This window comes from Neofelis nebulosa, chromosome 8, assembly GCF_028018385.1.
Source record: "Neofelis nebulosa isolate mNeoNeb1 chromosome 8, mNeoNeb1.pri, whole genome shotgun sequence".
Taxonomy (NCBI): Eukaryota; Metazoa; Chordata; class Mammalia; order Carnivora; family Felidae; genus Neofelis; species Neofelis nebulosa.
In genome coordinates, this window is record NC_080789.1 from 12,134,431 (window position 1) to 12,152,737 (window position 18,307).

Below are 18,307 nucleotides of genomic sequence, written 5' to 3' on the forward strand. Positions count from 1 at the left end.
AGAGTGCAATTGGGAGGGGCAGTGAGTGGGGGGAGGTGGACAGAGGATCTGAAGCAGGCTTTGTGCTGACAGCAGAGAGCCAGATGCTGGGCTCCGGCTCACCAACTGTGAGATATGACCTGAGCGGAAGTCGGAAGCTTAACCAACTGAGCCACGCAGGAGCCCCAAAATCCTTTTGTTTTTTTTTAAGTCATTGATTTTGAGAGAGACAGAACGTGTGAGCCAGGGAGGAGGAGGAGGAGGGAGGGAGGGGGGGGAAGAGAGAGAGAGAGAGAGAATGAATCTCAAGCAGTCTCAGTGCTCAGCGTAGAGCCCCTCACTGGGCTCAATCCCACAACTGTGAGATCATGACCTGAGCCGAAATCAAGAGTCAGGTGCATAACTGATTGAGCCACCCAGGAGCCCCAGAATACTTTGGAGTAGGCTCTTATTAGAATACCAAAAAAAAAAAAAAAAAAAAAAAAATCTTCATTTTTATGTGAAAGTGATAAACACTGTAAGTTCATCATCCACACAGATTATTTTATTTGAAAATTTAATAATTTAAGGTAGAGAAATTATGAAATTTACATTGGGAACTTAAAGACCAGCAAGATCACTTGTGAAGGGCAGAATCAGGACTTAGACTAGGACTTCTGGACTGAGTCACACCTTTATGCCTTTTTTCACTCTTGTTTTAGTAAGAAAACATTAAAGAAACTCTTATGTTCAGTAAACATTTTCCCAAATCTTTTATATCTGTAGCACATGGTAGTAAGAATTACTGTTTACAATGATGGCACAGATGCCCAGTGTATAGATAAGAAGGAGTTTATGATTTTCAGTAGAGGCTGAAATACCGAGGGCGGGAAACACAAAGGGCAGATTCTCAGTTAACCAGGATTTGTAATGAACCTGGAAGCCTTAGGCAGTCAAATTTGCATACTCCTTCCTATACACCTTAAGTTTCTTAAGCCGTCTTGTTTATAGACACTTTTTTCAGAATCCCCAGGTTTTTAACAGTAGAAAAAAATAAGCACTCCTATTACCTTCCTCCTGTCTTTTGGTCCTTTGCAGGCATTAGACTGGTTTAGGACAGGCAGATTCTTGCCGGTTCCCATTCCTTGAAAACCTTCCTGTAAGTGGTCATTCAGCTTTTCACATCTTTCATTAAATCCACTACAACTATAAACTGTACATCAGTGGAGATATTTTTTAAATACTTTTTGTTTCATTTCTTGTTTAATTATCAGGTATTCACGGGTGGAATAGTTTAAATCCGTATTAACTATGGTGAGCTGCTGTGAATGCTTCCAGTGCTGTGTAATTAATGCCCCCATAACAGATATTCATTCCTTAAAATATGCCTGCACATGGCGCCTGCCCCTCCCTCCCTCTCTCTCTCTCTGTCTCTCTCTCCACACACACACACACACACACACGCACACACGCACACACGCGTGCGCAAAGCACACAACAAACTGCCATTCTCCAGCAGGCCTGTTTCTGGAGTTGGGAGATGTCAGCCTGCCGGGAGGGGGTGGGGGGAGGAGGAAGAGGTGGGGCTCTACTCTGATTAATTACCTTAGGCATTCAGGGGTGGGGCTTCCTTCAGCCATCTGCCTGAGATATGGGAGGGAGCTGGAGAAAGAAGGAGGGGGAGAGACTGCCAGAGAGGAAGAGAAAAGAAAGGAAGAAACGCTAGAAAGAGAAAGGAAGGAAAACGGGATAAAGGGAAATCAATCACCCGCCCTTAAATAGCTGGCTTGGGGGGGGGGAGGGGGGGAAGGAAAGCTGTGGAGGTGTGCCCCAGCACGACCGCCCTGAAGGGTTCATCATCTGTTCCGTTTGGTTTATGGAGAAAAAGAAAATGGTAACTCAGGTAAGATTGTGTTTCCTCCGTGTGTTTCTTTTCTGGTTTCTGGGATCTAAGTAAAGATATGGGGGTCGGGTATACTAAACAGAGTTTTAATAATGATTGTCTTCCCAGAAAAGGCCAGATTTATTGTTATTAACTGAAAAGTGTTAGTCTGTGTCTGTTGAGAGAGAGAGAGAGAGAGAGAGAGAGAGAGAGTGTGTGTGTGTGTGTGTGTGTGTGTGTGTGTGTGATGTGTCCGTATCCTTTTTTCTCTCCCCCTCCCTCAGCTCCATAGCAGATTCCTGTTTCCTGTTCTGTGCAGCTGTAGCTCAGGAAAGACCCTGTGGGGATTTGTCTACCTCTTTGTCTTGGTTCTGAGAAGAGGGAGGGAGAGAGACTGCAGAGGTAGGAAGAGATTCTTACAGACTGCCAAAAAGAGGGGAAAGGGACCGACTTCCTTTTAAGAATTGCAGAAGAATTTGTGTTCTAGGGAAATCTGATTCCTGATTCACTCTGGTTTCTCAGGGCTGGCTGTGGAATTGCAGTTTCGCTGCCTTCGCTCTACATGGCTTGTTAAAAATGAAGGCTAGGAAAATAGGCTTCGTTTTCATGGCTTTGTTACTGGCAAGGAATGTTTTCAGTAGGAACCCTGGGAATATCCAGGTGTAGCCGAGGCAGGTCGAGCTCTCCCCGAAAGGAGAACAAATCTGAACGGATAAGTGACAATCACACGGGCATTAAAAGGCATTTGAAGGAGAGGGAGTCGGAAATGGAAGATCTCTCTCCGCTTACTCTCCCTCTCTCTCTGTCTCTCTCTGCCTGTCTTTGGTTATGCCAGGCAGTATCTAATCTGCATTTTACCAAGTCATTCCTGACAAACGGAAAGGTGAATAGCCTTCCATGGTTCCCCCGGCAGTGCTCTTTTTCTCATTGGCACCTTCTGTATGTTCCTTTACCCTTTTTCCTTTACACGTAGATAGGGAATGATGAGGCTATGGTTGGAGTGAAGTCATTTGCATGGTTGAGCCTTCCAGTCCTTCAGGCTCAGACCTAGGATCGGTGTCACGCCAGGCTTTTATGCTCTGTAGGGAAATTTCATCACTGGACAGTGCTTTCCTTTTAAGGAGGTTGCCCTTTTTTTGTATTCTCTCTTCTCTTTTCCTCTCCAAGTTACCACCACCGGAGGGCGAGAGAGTCGGCTAGCTCTCTGGATAGAGGCATCATTTTAGGGGCAGGAACAGTGTTCCGTTAAATGTTATATAATGCCCTGCAGTGCTGTTTGGAAAGAGGGAAAGCATCAGGGAGATTCTGCCAACATGACCTAGAGGGAAGGGGAGTTTCAAAGAATGTATCTTTCCAAAGTAATTTTTCACCAGATCTGAGTTCAGAGATTATCGAGAAACCCCTCCTCTTTTGGAAAGGAGAGAAATCTTGGAAATATTTTCTCTTCCACTTATCCCTTCGCTGTCAGCCTAATTAACTCTTTTAAAATATTGCTTTACTTTTTAAAAATTTCCATAAAAGAGAAGACCTATTTCTGGATTCTCTTTGTTGCTTGGGAGATGATACTTCTTAACCTTGGAGCCCTCATTCAATTTTCATTAACTGGCAATATTACAGGGCAACAGCTCTCTCCTTTCTCAGCTATTACTGAGGGCTTTTCAACTACTTGACTTTTCAATATATATATTTTTAAATCAGTGAAAGAGTTCTCTAAAGTAGTGCTTTTCATAATCAGAGGTTTTCTGTGGCCTCTTGGAACATGTGCCCTGAGTTTCTGGAGGAGCGTGTGTAAAACACAAGTTAGAACGCGTGCTTCTGCACACTTGATATTGTGATCTGGATAATTGGTATGTAAGGAAACTGGAGTTTTAGCAAGTGAAGCAGAAGAGAGAAATAGAAACGGGGAGATTTCTTGGTGGTTAAGAATTCTAACAGATTTAAAATCATGGTGATCGTCTCAGGATGTGCAGGATGCTGAGAGAGGAAGTTGCTCATCTTTGCCCCTCCCGAATTTCTACAACCGGGAAGTGCAGAATATCAAATTTGTGGATTTTCCGTGTGGCAGCATTTTTGTTTTGGTATATATACTTTCTGGGTCAATGTAACATACATAGTTGTTAGTAATCTAGAAAAAAAAAAATGAAAGGAGATAACCAGATGGGCCAACTCTTTCTTTGTCCTTACAGGTTTGGGGTTTTTTGGTTTTTTGGTTTTGCTTTGTTTTGTTTTGATTTGGTTATTTTTGTTTTCCGTTTTTCAAGCCAGACATGTAATCCTGGTGTTTGATAATGATCTGTCACATAGACTTTCTGAATATAAAACGCGTGTGCCGTTTAGGGTTTGGTTTATCAAAGTTAAATGGCTTATTATAGCATAGTATTTACTGTCTTGACTAGTATATTAAGAAAAGTATTTAGATCTGTTTTTATCATTTTGTCACCTCGGTTCTTTGCATATTGGATCTTGACATTCCTGTATCCCTTAATTTTAAATTAACTGCTCACTTGGTGGAAGAAAGGCAAAGTGCTTTCAGATCGATATTAGGTCCATATCAGCAGTTGCTCGACGGGTGCACCTTATTATTATATCGGCTGTGGTTTTATGAGGCCCCTTTTTGGTATAATTAGCAAACGGCTCTGCCGTTTACAGTAGGGTAATCAGTGTTTTGCCTTGAAAGAAAAAGCAAAAGACAGTTTAATCACAAAATTCTGTTATACTAGACAGACATGCCCAGGTGACTTTTTAAAATATAACTTCAGGTCTACCCGCTGTTCGTGTGAATGGTGTAGGTGTATTTATTTCTCTGAGATACTCTTGTTATTTCTGAGCAAGTGAACCAAATTACTACATCTCTTCACATCTATGAAAATAACCATGTAGAAGAAGTCATTCTTGTAATAGGTATAAAATTAGAAAAACAAAATTGCAGTCGACTTCAGTGAATAAGAAAAATGGTTGGCCTGACTCAGACTCAGTTACGCTATTTGTTCTTGAAGGGGAAAGTCTACCAGGCAGAGAGGAGAAAGGTTGTACGGTGTGGTGGATGTGAAAGAAAATTTTTGTACTCTCCTGTAGCGTAAGACTGCCAGTTTCTGTGGAACACAAAGCCCTCCCTTTCTTGGACAGCTCAGTGCTTTGCTGGCATTTTCTTCAAAATCTGTTTTCCATCAGGACCGAGAGGAGGGAAGGTGTTAAGAATAAGGGAGGTTGGAAAGGGGGCTGCTGTTCCTTTAAATAGTGCAGGGAGCCCATGTGGCAGCAGGCCGGCTCTGGAGTGTATTCTTTTGTAATGAATCACCAGTTCCATTGTCTGCTATCTCCCCTCTTTGTAGCTGGAAGGCTGAAGTCTTTCACCTGAGCTGCTGCCCCGTCGCTATTCTGTTCCTGGGTGGTTGGGAGAAGAGGAGAGGGAGGGTGTTCTATGCTTTAATTAAAGACAGATAACTGAGCAGGTATGTTTTGCTTTGTTTCATTTTCCCGTGTCCTTTCTGGGTTTGGTTTTTTGGAAATGAGCCGGAGTAGGGAATCAGTTCTGAGATTTAGCTACGCGTAGTCCATTTTCTGTGGATTTTGGAAGTACTCGGGGATTACTCAGTCTCCATTTTGTGGCCTTGCTTCAAAGCCCTTCCATTCTCTTGCCGGCCGGTTCCACCCGAACCTCATCCCAGCCTCCATGCCCAGAGCCTGGGCGCACACGGTTTGTTTTGGCACACTTTCCACTTTCTATGGGCTGCGCAGGACTCTGGGAAGTTGGGGGTAGGTGCAGATTGTGGGCTGGAGACTAATTTATGTTCCTTTACAATGAACCAAAAAAAGGCTCACTCTTTCCGAAGATTTGGTTTCTTGCGGAATTCTTGTACACTGCTCCGTATCTTTACTTCTAACCATTTCCTTGCCAAAGCCAAGATGGGCTCTTGAAAAATATTGCTGTGCTAAAAATGACTAAGCTTTCCTGAAAAGATACCCAGAATTCCATAAATGTGATTAAATCTGAACAATTTGGACTCGGTAGATGATTCTCTTCTTCCCAGCCACCCCCCTACCCCCACTCCCACCACCCAAACACACACCTTTTTGCCCTTCCCTTTTTTTTTCCTTTTTTTCCTTTTTTTCCTTAACTTTATCTTTCTCCTTAGTGCTGCAGTCCAGACTAGGTAAGCCTTTGATAATCTGCTCTGCAAGTTGGCATTGTCACCGAGGACGTCTCCGTGTGGCCAGGTAAATGGCGCTCCTCCTCCCTCCCGGTGACAGCGCCCGGCGGAAAGTCTTGTGCTCTTCCCTGAGATTTTCAGACTCCTGTCTGTACGGATGGCCATGTGGAAACAGCTTCATCTCTCCTTTGACTTGTGGTCTGTGGAGTCCTCAGATGAAAACATCTCTTGGGGTAATTCCTCACCTTGGGTGGTTTCTCGGGCATCTCTGTGCCGTACTCAGGTGGTCACCTGTGATGATTCAGCTCCTCTGCCCAGTGGCCCTTTTCTGGTGTACCATTCCTCCCCGGAGCCCGACCTGGCTGGTGTCCCAAGGCGTCTCGTCCTGGAGCCGGAATCCCTCTCTCTTCCTGTCTCATCGTTCCCAAACCGCCCGGTCCCGTCTTTACCTTAAACTTTCTTCGCAACACTGGGGCTGTGAAACACAACAAACGCAAACAAAACACGCCCCTGCCGCAGATGCCTCGCCGTTTTGCCGTTTTGAATGTAGCAGCTTTATTATTGGGCTTCGGTGCTCGACCTCCAGCCTAGGCAGCTGGGAATGCTGCAGTCCGCCATCATGCTGTTTGTGGTGTTCCCATTGCCCAGATGCTCATACGTCCCTTTGTTTCTATTAGAGTGATGAAATTCGGGGAGCCTTAGAGTCCAATAACTCATTAGAGGTTGTTGGCAGAGTGCATTATTACTTCAAGTGCAAGTCGGATTTTGTCACTCCTGTGCCTTAAAAACCTTCCCGGTTGTTTGTTTTCCTGAAGACTCATTAAATCCAGTGTCCTTACTCCGGTCCCTGAGGCCCTTGTGTGATCAGGAACCCCGCTGGCTCCCCAACCTTCTCTCCTTCTCTTCCCATATTTCGCTCCAAAGACACTGGCCTCTTTGCTCGTCTCTTACCACACCTTGTACCCTCCTGCTCAGGGCCTTTCCTTCTGTTTTTCTCCCAGCCTGAAATGCTTCCCACTTGGCTTCTCAAGGGAGAGTGCTCCCTTGACCGTCTTGTGTCAACTTGAACTGCCCTATCCCCATATGCTGCTTTTTCTTTATTTAATACTGATCTTAGTGCCTGTCGTTACTTGTTAACATGTATGTTTATCATTTGTGCCACCGACCCCTCCAAAGAGTATAAGCTCTGTGAGTGAGGTCAGGGACCTTCTCAGCAGTGTGTTGTATACTCAGTATCTAGAACTATGCCTGGAGTGTAGCCAAATATAGCTGATCAGCTAATCCTGTCAGGTACTGGGCTAAACAGCGTTGAAATCCTCTCCATGACCTTGTCATTATCCCCTTGGTACAGAAGAGGAAACTGAGGCACAGAATGGTTAGGTAACTTGCCCAAGTTTATACAGCTCCTAAGAGATGTTGTGGAGATTCGTATCCATAGACCGGCTTGGGACTCCATACTCTTAAGCACTGTACCCCAGTGCCTTTTGTAGGTATTATATATTCAGTCAATATTTGTTGAATGTGTGAATGAATTAATTTAGTTGAGGCTCTGATTCACTTCTGGAATTTCCATCTCTGACTTATTCAAGGCTTTGATGGAATAGAAGTTGGCCCTTGAACAACAACATGGGTTTGAGGTGCACATGCCCACTTAATGTGGATTTTTTTCAATAAATACAGTACAGTGGTGTAAATGTATTTTCTCGCCATTATGGTTTTCTTAATAACATTTTCTTTTCTCTAGCTTACTTTTATATAAGAATACAGCGCATGGTACATATAGCATACAAAACATGTGTTCATTGACTGTTCATGTTAACAGGCTTCTGGTCAACAGTAGACTATTAGTGAAGGCTTTAGAGAATCAAAAAGTTACATGCAGATTTTTGACAATGTGGGGGCGGAGGCGGCGTCAGCACCCCTACCCTCCCATTAAGGGTCAATTGTACTTGAAAAAGCAGGGAATTTACTAATGAATAAAATGAATCCATTGTAATAGTATTATTTTATAGTGGCAGATAATATTACAGAGTACATATTATGTATTAGGCACTTTTGTCAGTGCCTTGTGTATATTAAGGCATTTATTCCTATTAGCAGCCTTATAAGTGCCGTTAATGTCCATATTGTAGGAATTAAGAAGAAACGGGGGGCCTCCTGGGTGGCTCAGTCAGTTAAGCATCTGACTGTTGATTTCAGCTCAGGTCATGATCTCATCACCATTTGCGGGTTTGAGCCCCGTGTTGGGTTCCATGCTGACAGCGTGGAGCCTACTTGGAATTCTCTCTCTCCCTCTGTCTCTGCCCCTCCCCTGCTCGTGTGTGCACGTGTGTGCTCACTCTCTAAATAAGTAAATAAATAAATATTAAAAATAAGAAAGAAATTAGGAGACAGGGATTCAGAAAAGTTAAGTAACTTGCCCAGGGAGGCAGTGTCAGGATTGAAACCCCAGAGAGTTTCTCTCTGGCTTCCCTGTTCTTAACACCACTAATAATGACTGTTATTAAAACAAGTTTTTTTGTTTTTGCGTACCTGCTTGACACCAGTTTACAAACACATCACATTTACATCTACATAAATCGTTATCATGGGTGTATCATATCACTTGCCAATCTCTTTTTGAGATCCGTGGTGTTTTTCCCATCCGTTAGACTGAGATTTGAGAGGTCAGGCCACTGGGCGGCACTAGATACGGACAGAGATAGGTTTCAAGCTTGAAATCTATGTCATTCCAGGTCTGCGTTCTCTTCCATGATACTAGCAGCCTCATAAGATAAACAGTTCCATTGGTGGCCCTTCAAAAGTAGAAGAGGTTTCCTTATGGTGAGCTAAAATGTCTTCTCATTATGCTTTTCTCACTGTCCCCTGGTTCTGTTGTCCAGAGTCACACAGAACTTAATCTCTCTTCATAAAAGCCAAGTATTTGAAGATAACTGCTAAGTGTTCCCTTTAATCCTCTGTTCTCTTTGCATTTCTTACCTACTTCCTTGTGTTAGTCCTCACAGCGTTGCCAGAGATTTAGCTATACTGGACTAATTACCTTGATTTATGTGAATGGTTTATCATTCTGCTAAGTAAAATATCAATTATGAGTATTGAGGACCAGATCTCTGTTACAAATTTTGTTTTGTGACAGGTTTGACTTCATTCCGTTTTCATAGCTTATTGATCAATGAGGGTATCTCATCTCCTAAGTAGAATGTTATTTCTCTTTTCCATTGTAAGCCATGCATGCAGCTGTCAGCTGTTTGGCAAGAACCTACCTGTCGTCTTTTAAAAAAAAATTTTTTTTTTAACATTTGTTTATTGAGAGAGAGAGAGAGAGAGACAGAGCGTGAGCAAGGGAGGGGCAGAGAGAGGGGGAGACACAGAACCTGCAGCAGGCTCTAGGCTCTGAGCCGTCAGCACAGAGCCCAACACGGGGCTCGAACCCACAAATTGAGAGATCGTGACCTGAGCCAAAGTCGGTCGCCTAACCAACTGAGCCACCCAGGCGCCCCGAACCTACCTGTCTTCTAACCTGGGTCTTAACCCAGATCCCTCAAAGGTTACTAACCATGAAATTTTCATTTTTTTTTTTTACCTTATTTTTTAGGAATATTGTTTCAGAGATGACAATTGGACTGACAAATGACATACTAAAAATCCACAAAAGTAAATACCACTTGGCTTGAGATGTTGCGATTGTATCAAAAAAATATGTTGGAAAAAACAAAATCCGGGATTATAAGAGTCTTTTCAGTTGGTAGCAGCAGGAAAACATGATCTTGTTTTTCTATCGAAAATAGAGGTAAAACACAACCAAAAGATGAATTCAGCCCTTGGAAAATATTCTGAGGTAATAATACTTAGTATAAGTCAAATATCATAGAAATACTCTTAGATCAGCTTGCTTTGGCAGATTCTTTTCATCAGCCTCTTGAATTCTTTCCAAGGGCTATCAGTTTCAGAACATTAGAATGATATTTCTTATTTAATTAAAGCTCAGGAAATAAGGATGGCTAGACTTGCTATAAACAAGAGGAAATGAATGCAGTTTTTAAACTTGTAACTTGAAATCCTATAACTGATGATATTGGATTCATTCACAATTACAGGATAAAGTTCTGCAGTCAGAATTTGATAGTTCACGTATAAAGGAATATTTAAGTAGACAATATGGAAATGGAAATCAGTGATTATTTTTTGAAATTACAATACTTTCACATCCACAAATAATAGAACTGTATTCTTTCATCTAATACTGATTATGAGATTCCTTATAAAAAGTTCTGAAGAGACAAACTGACACGGAAGTGAAGGAGTTGAGACTTTGAAACATAGAAATCCACAAACTTTTTCCACTAATGGCTTGATAGTAAATATTTTTGGTTTTGCGGGCCATGCTGTCTCTGTCCCAACTATCCAGCCCTGCTGTTGAAACGTGAAAGAAGTCATAGACGATACATAAACAAAGGAGTGTGGCAGTGTTCCAGTAAAACTTTATTTATGGACACTGAAATTTGAATTTCATATAATTTCCATGTGTCACAAAATATTCTGCTTTTCACTTTTTTTTTTTTTTTTTAAGCTGTTTAAGAATGTAAAAACCACGCTTGGCATTTAGGCTGTGCAAAAACTGGTGGGGGAAGCCACAGTTTGCCAACCCCCGACTGAGAAGGATGGAGGTCCTCCCTACCTGCTAATAGAGGGAAGGTTTTCCCCTAGAGCTTGACGAAAGGGACAGGGACACAGCTCCCGGCAGTTCTGACATGTTTTCATCTCTGTTAGTATGAAACCCTTGACTTGCTCTCTCACTTTCCCCCAGAAAATAGGAAGATTTCTTCCCCCTTTCTTCCTTTATCCCTCCATTCTATCCCCAAATCTAAGGCATATCCCCACGTATGCTGTGTTTTATACCTTCCTGCTTTTCATACAGTTTTTCATATACTATTACATTGAGCCAGAATACCTTTTTCACGAACGTGATTAATTTCTTGCCTTAAAGGTTCAGCTTAGACTTCACCTCCTTCAGAAAGCCTGCCCCCCTCTCAGGGTTGTCCCTTTATTGTGACTGGCATCGTGTATGCGATGCTCTCTTAGCCCATGCTGTAGTAGTACTGCCTCTGTGAGTATATTTATCTGTTTTTTCCCATCAGACTAGCTTCTTTCAGGAATGCGACCGTATCGCCTGTGTTTGTTGTCACATCTGGTTCGATTCAGTATCTAGTAAATACTTCGCGATTGAATTAATGAATTTTAACCTGTTACTTCATAGGCAGGGTTCTCTTTGGAAATGAAAACAGGAGAGTTAAATTGGGTAATCACATATATCCTCATGCTTATTACTTAAATCAGTTAATATTTAAAATATAAATGTCATTTTAGAAACGGATGCTTTATTTGGCTAGAAGAAAGGAGGATTTTGGAGTAAACAGCTATTTGGGGAAATCTCTTGTAGATGTTTCAGTGGAAGGCAACATGTATCCAGAAGATAGCAAGCAGGTAAGTGCCATAGGAGCTCTGGTCTCCTGGGAAGTCAGGAAAGGGGGAAGAAGATCTTCAACCCACCCAGTGTGGGAAGGGCAAAGAGAAAGGGAAAGGTGGTGGTGACATTTTAGGGTTTGGCAACTAGAGTGCTGCCACCTCCCTCTCTTCTTTTCCTTCTACTCGAGATGGCCAAAAGTTAGATTCTTAGCATACTGCTTTTGAAAAGCTGTTCAATACAGATACGTATTAGACTATGACCATTCCGTGTCATTTTCTTCTTTTTTCTTTTCTTTTCTCTTCTTTTCTTTTCTTTTCTTTTCTTTTCTTTTCTTTTCTTTTCTTTTCTTTTCTTTTCTTTTCTTTCTTTCTCTTTCTTTCTTTCTTTCTTTCTTTTCCATTCCATGTCATTTTCAAGGCTCCCTGTTCATTGTTTTATGGTCTTTTTTCCTCTCCGTGTATTTTCTTTCTGTTAGTTTCTTTGGTGGTATTATCAAGTGTGCTAATCTTTTCTTCTGGAGTGTCTAATCTGCCATTAATCCAATCCAGTGTGTAGTTGTTGCCTTTTTTCCATTAAATCTCAGACAATATAGTTTTCACCTCTGGCATTTGATGTGGATCATATATGTATCTTTATCTTTCATGTCTCTTAACATGCTCGGTTTTTCTTTTACATACAATTTTTCTTGAACATGTGGAATACAAACGTTTTAATATCCTCATCCACTAATGCTGACATCTGTATTAGTTCTGGGTCAGTTACCATTGATTTTTCTCATTATGGATGGTGTTTTTCTGCTTGTTTACATTGCCTGGTAATGTTTGGTTAGATGCCAGACGCTGAATTTTTTATCTTGTTGGAGGCTTAGATATAATACGTATCTATTTCAATAAATACTCTTGAGCTTTGTCTACAGCACCGCTGAGTTTCTGAAAAATGGTTTGCTCCTTTCAGGTCTTGTTTTTTTAAGTTGTGTTAGAAAGGGCCAGAGCTGTGTTTAGTCTCTGGTTAGTTTTACCTCACTGTTGAGGTTCTTAGTACTCTGACTGATGTTTCCGAAATAACCAGGTTTTGCACTCTCATCATGGGGAAACAGGCTCTGTTGATGGCACTGTGTGATCTCCTGGCATCACTCCCTCCACCTCCTTCAGGTGGACGTTTCCCCAGCCTAGGTAGCTCCTCACAGAACGTGCAGTGATCATGACTTAGCTGAATATTTGAGGGCAACCCCGGGCACATCTTCGGAGTTCTCTCTCTGTGCAGCTTTCTTTTTTTTCTCTGGCGCTCTTCCCTGTGAACTCCAGCTGTCTTGGCTTCCCTGCACTTCCAGCTCACTGTCTTCAGCTCATGGGGACTACCTGGCTCTCGCTTCTTTCTGTGCCACAGCCTGGAAACTTTCTCCAGGCAGTAAGCTGGGCGGTTCTAAAGGTCACCTTGGCTTTTCCTGTCTGAGGGATCAGTGTCCTTCTCTGCCTCCTGTACAGCGTCTCGAGTGCTGTACGTCATGTATTTTGTTCTGGGTTTTTTTGGAGCAGCAAGAGAAGTCTGTCTGGTTCTTGTCACTTCACCTTGATTGGAAGCCGAAGGAAACCACTTATTTTTAATTGGAAGCTAAGTGGTATCTCATCTAACATATTCCTAATTGATGCATGAGAACTCAATTGAACAGTAATTTCCGGGAGTGTTGGGGAATGCATAGTATGTATAAGTAATTAAAATACGAGGTGGAGCATGACGTCAGTAAACTACCATTAGAAGTTCAGATGAGGAAATAGTTTGGAAAGCTTGGCAGCAGCAGAAAGGGTGAGACGAATGGCTCTGGTGGACGCACATGGGCGTGTGTGTGCATTATGCAAGACATTATCTCAGTTTAGAACCAAATTCTAGAGTACTGAATGAGACACAGTGGTAGAATAATTTCAGAGAGAGTCTAGGACTCTCTAATTAAAGGTAAAAATAGTTACTTGTTTTTAATTTTTCAAAAACGTTTGTTTATTTATTTTGAGAGAGAGAGAGAGAGAGAGAGAGCAAGCCGGGGAAAGGCAGAGAGAGAGAGGGAGAGAGAGAATCCTAAGGAGGCTCCGCACTATCAGCACAGGGCTCAGGCTCACAAACGTGAAGATCATGACCTGAGCCAAAGTCAAGAGTCAGATGCTTAACCGACTGAGCCACCCAGGTGCCCCTAAACATAGTTCTTTAACAAAAATACATGGACAGGATCACAGGAAAAATAGTGTTTCTGGGTTTGTTTGTTTTTTTAATGTTTATTTTAGAATGCCCCAGTAGTTAGACTTGTAACCATTGCTCTTTCGTTGGTTTTCAGGTTCTCTAGGAATTTCAGTGGGGAGAGGGTGCTGTGGAACGAAACACGTTGCACGTATCAAAGAATGTGGGTGCACTGCTTGGAGTTTTCCTCACGTTGGATGAAATGGTTGTCTGTCATCTGCTAGTGTAGCAACTTGAGCGAAAGTTCACCCAAGTGTCTGCTTTCATATGCTGTCCTCTCTTGAGGAGCCAGGAGGCATTTTTGAGAAACTGGGGACGTAGGTGTCTTGTTTGGGTTAATCTCACTTTGCCTATGCTTTTATATAAAGTGAGAAGAATGTGGTTGTCCCCCCACCCCCCACCATTTATGCTGATGTGACTATGTGAAAAGGAGTATGAAGATCTTTAAAGTTATAGCTCAGCTGTTGGGTCTCACGTTGTGAACTATATTCTCTTTCCCTTTTGTCTTCTTCCTTCACAAATAGTGGTTATTAGCTGTGTGTGTGTGTGTGTGTGTGTGTGTGTAAGTCAAACAAAGAATTTTGTATTCATGATCTCCGTTCATTCTTATGGATGCCCCATTTAGGTAGCTATCCCCTCTCTTATTTTGCAAATGAAAATACTGAGGCATTGAGAGATTTAATGACTTCTCCAAAGTCACACGGTTGTACATGGCAGAGCCCAGGTTAGAACCCATGTTTATCTTCCAAAATTTATGCTGTTTATACCCCTTTTTTGATGATAGCCATTACCTGAAGCATAATATGAAGAATATAGGCCTTAATGTTTATTTAACTTCTTCTTCTTCTTCTTCTTCTTTTTTTAAGATTTTATTTTTTTAAGTAACCTTTACACCCAGCATGGAGTTTGAACTCACGACCTTGAGATCAAGTCATATGCTCCACCGACCGAGCCAGCCAGGCGCCCCTCACCTTTTCTTTATGTATCTTTATAACTCACCTTTAGCCAAAACCTTCAGAAATGTCTGCTCATTTTCTTGGAGTCTTGGGTTCCTTTGGGAAAGTACAGAATTGATCAGTTTGACAATTCTGTACACAGCATTAGCTTCCTGAAATTTTATCACAGCACAGAGGTTTTACAGTTTGATGGTTTAGTAATCATATGGGAGCATTTGTACAGGATAAGAGAGAAGTGAAAGTGTTGCCTTATTACAGTAGCTCTTAGCCACTTCGGGCGGGAGAGCGGATAAACTACTTAATGGCACTCTGTTGACTCTCTCTGTTGCAGAGAAAATACTTTGTTCCACATGGTAATGAGCCTAATGTTTCTTCCTTTTTAGTGCATTCTGTCCCTTGGGTAAGGCTTCTTTATCATAGAATCATTGATTCTTACAACTCAACTTTAGTTTACAAATCTGGATGTGGATCCAGAGAGGAGGTGAATTGTCCAAGGTCATTTGGCGCAGTAATGGCAGAACTGCAGCTAGAACTCGGTTTTCCATAGTCCCTGTCCGGTGTTCTTTCTACTGTCAGAACATCCTCCTGGGAAGTTCAGACCTTTAACAACAGATGTTTAGTCTGTAAAGGCGAAAATATCAAGTTCTCTTGCTCCTCATTCCTAAAAGGGAAAAATCTTAAAATGAGTAAAAGGCTCAACTTGTGTATCTTGGGAATTCTTTGCTGGAAAATTATTCTTTTTAAATTATTTTTATTTGTTTATCTTAGCACAAGCCGGGAAGAGGGACAAAGGGAACCCAACGCAGGGCCTGGGGTCATGACCTGAGCTGAAATCAAGAGTTGGATGCTCAACCGACTGAGCCCCTGAGTCATCCCTGGAAAATAATTCTTGAATGAAGCTCGATAGTCCAGTTGATGGGATAATGGTAACAATGCAGTTATAGGTGAGGAAGATTGTAAGCAGGAAGAAGAAATAAACATGCCCTTTGATTGTTTCTGTTTAAAGATGCTTGAAGATTTTTTTTTTTGTCTTTGTTTGTTGAGCAGTTGGTTTGACATGGAAAGATAAAAAGTTCAGAGTGAGGGGTGCCTGGGTGGTTCAGTCGGTTAAGTGTCCAGCTTCGGCTCAGATTATGGGGTCATGGTTTGTGAGTTCGAGCTCCTCATGGGGCTGTGCGCTAACAGTGCAAAACCTGCCTGGGATTCTCTCCCCCCGCCCCTCTCTGCAGCCCCCAACTTGTGCACATGTGCTCTCTCTTAAAATGAAATTAAAAACAAACAAAAAACCAAAAAAAAGTGTAGAGTGAAATCTGAGAGTGTTTCATCGCTAAGCACTATTGATGTTTAGACTGCCTTTGGGTTCTCTTAGGAACAGATTTTGGATCTCCAATCTGGGTTTTCTGCATACCTTCTTCCTTAAGTTGATTATCCTCTCTTACTCTGGGACAGGTTTTCCTGTTTTAGCATAACACCTTATTTGTGATCACTTTTTGGATCAACTTTTCCAACACAGGACTCTAATTCCTTCTCTAGGTTTCTTTGTCTCGCTGTGGTCCAGGATTAAACATGGCAGTCACTAGTTTATATTTCATTGCCCTTCTATTCTGACCGAAGGGTCAGAGTCTATGGCAGGCCTTATTGATCCGCGTGGTAGAGAGGTGTAGGTACCGGGAAGTGTTTTTCTCCCTTTAGACCGCCATCTGATCTTGGTCCCTATTGTGTTTGTGAAGGAGGCGGGAGGTGAAGAATTAGGTGTTCTAATTGGCAGGTACTTGATTTTTGTTTTGTTTTGTTTTCTGAGAGTGGTTAGACTCATGAAGGTCTTTTATATTTGTCACGATTCAGACATGGTGCTGAGTGAGCTTGTAGGTGACATGTGGACTGTGACTTACGGTGCACACATACATGTATACACAGTGGAATACTACTCAGCCATAAAAAGAAGGAAACCTTGCCATTCGTGGTCACACGATTGGACTTTGAAGGTACTGCGCTAAATGAAGTAAGTCAGAGAAAAAAATAGTAGTTCTGATACTTCCTGAGTTGCTTTGCTTCCTGTACTCCAAATGCATATAAATTACTAAAGCGTCAGGACAAGGATGTTGCAAGAATTGTAGTAAACACTTCTCATTTTCCTTCAAGCTTCTCCAGTTTGCTTTCAGTGAATCTTGGTGTTCTTAAAGGGTTAAAGAAACGACGACATTCACTACCCCATGTTCTTTAGGAAAGCTAAAAAGGAACCTGATGTTAACTAAAATTTAAATTAAAAAAGAAAAGGAACTTGAATTCTAGAGCTTGCTTATGGTTGAAATCTTTTGCAGAAAAAAAATCATGACTTCTGGGTCAAGTTCTGGGACATTCCTGCAGCCCCCATCTCTTGTAAGAGCCCACTGGCATAACAGTGTAGAAGTGTAAACGTAATCCAGTAACAGCAGACAGAAAAGGGCGAAGAGCGATACTGCTAATGAACAAGAGAGTTAAACACATTTCTGGAGAAATTAAAGCAAATGGGAACCAACTGATGGATAAATGGAGCGGAAGCTAAAGCCTAACAATGAGTATAGGAGCAGCTAGGGGTGTGTAGGCCAGTCTCTCCAGCAGGAACCCCAGAGAGGCTCTGGACTCAAAGAGAGTGAAGAAGGAATAGGAAATGGCGATTCTGGGTGTATTCTGTACGGATCACCTCAACCGTGTGGCCTTTCCGTAGCCTTTCCGCTGCCTTCCCGGTGGAGGCAGCCAGCACTTGTGGCGGCTCCTTTCTCCGGCACCAGAACGAGGAAAACCAAAAACACCAGAGGGTTTGACCCTGAAGAACTTGATCGGGAATGCTTGGGGAAATTGAATGTAATTCTTTCTGTATTAGGTATTGGCACCCCTTCCTTGAGTCCCATACTTGGGGAGGAGATCATTCCACACTTTCCTAGCAGCTTGCAATAAAACAAAGCCTACTGGTTGACATGCTCTTTTTTTTTTCTTTTTTTTTTTTCTAAATCTCATACTGAGTTCCCAGTTAGAATTTTAATTCCAGGGAGAGAACTAGTCAGAAAACAGATTATACAATAGCAGAGAAAACCCACACCATCTAACCAAGTCCTTATACCTGGATCATTGGTGTGTGAAGACCATTAGCCATATTAGAGGGTCCTTCAGCATGACAGAGACCACAAAAAAACAAAAAGAAAAGCTGACCCTCTGGGGAAACAGACAACCCAAGAAATAGAGGAAAATTTAACACAACATTCCAACTAATGGAGTCAGATTCAGGAAGTTAATACATTCATAAACCCATTATTGGGTAAGGGGTGCGCCTGGGTGGCTTAGTCGGTTAAGTGACTGACTTTGGCTTACGTCGTGATCTCACAGTCTGTGGGTTCGAGCCCCGCATCAGGCTCGGTGCTGACGGCAGAGCCTGGAGCCTGCTTCGGATTGTGTCTCCCTCTCTCTGCCCCTCCCCCCCCCCCAAATAAATAAACATTAAAAAAACACCCCACATTACTGGTATAATGAAAAGGGAGCAATGTGAGAATGCAAAAGACGGATGGAGATCAAGAATGTGACTGTCAAAAGAAAACATGCCACAGACAAATAGAAAATAAAATTGAAGATATCCTCCCGAAATGTAGAGCTCTAAGACGCAGAGATGGAAGATACAAGGGGTAAGACAGAT

The 18,307-nt window shown here is 42.2% G+C and overlaps 1 protein-coding gene across 31 annotated transcripts in view; it reads left to right on the forward strand.

Moving 5' to 3' along the window:
- The window catches only part of RBFOX2 (RNA binding fox-1 homolog 2), a 287,236-nt gene that overhangs the window by 182,553 nt on the left and 86,376 nt on the right, over positions 1-18,307 (forward strand). Inside the window, exons 1-2 of one of the 31 annotated variants that reach the window (XM_058741427.1) lie at positions 9,785-9,829; positions 11,359-11,475. The exons of 26 other annotated variants lie outside the window; for them this stretch is intronic. In XM_058741427.1, coding sequence (XP_058597410.1) covers positions 9,800-9,829; positions 11,359-11,475 — 147 coding nt within the window. In that variant the 5' untranslated portion in view covers positions 9,785-9,799. Of the gene's footprint in view, positions 1-1,569; positions 1,862-5,172; positions 5,293-8,791; positions 8,815-9,784; positions 9,830-11,358; positions 11,476-18,307 lie in introns of those variants that run through there. 4 more of the 31 variants (XM_058741437.1, XM_058741445.1, XM_058741441.1 and 1 more) reach the window with 4 other exon arrangements.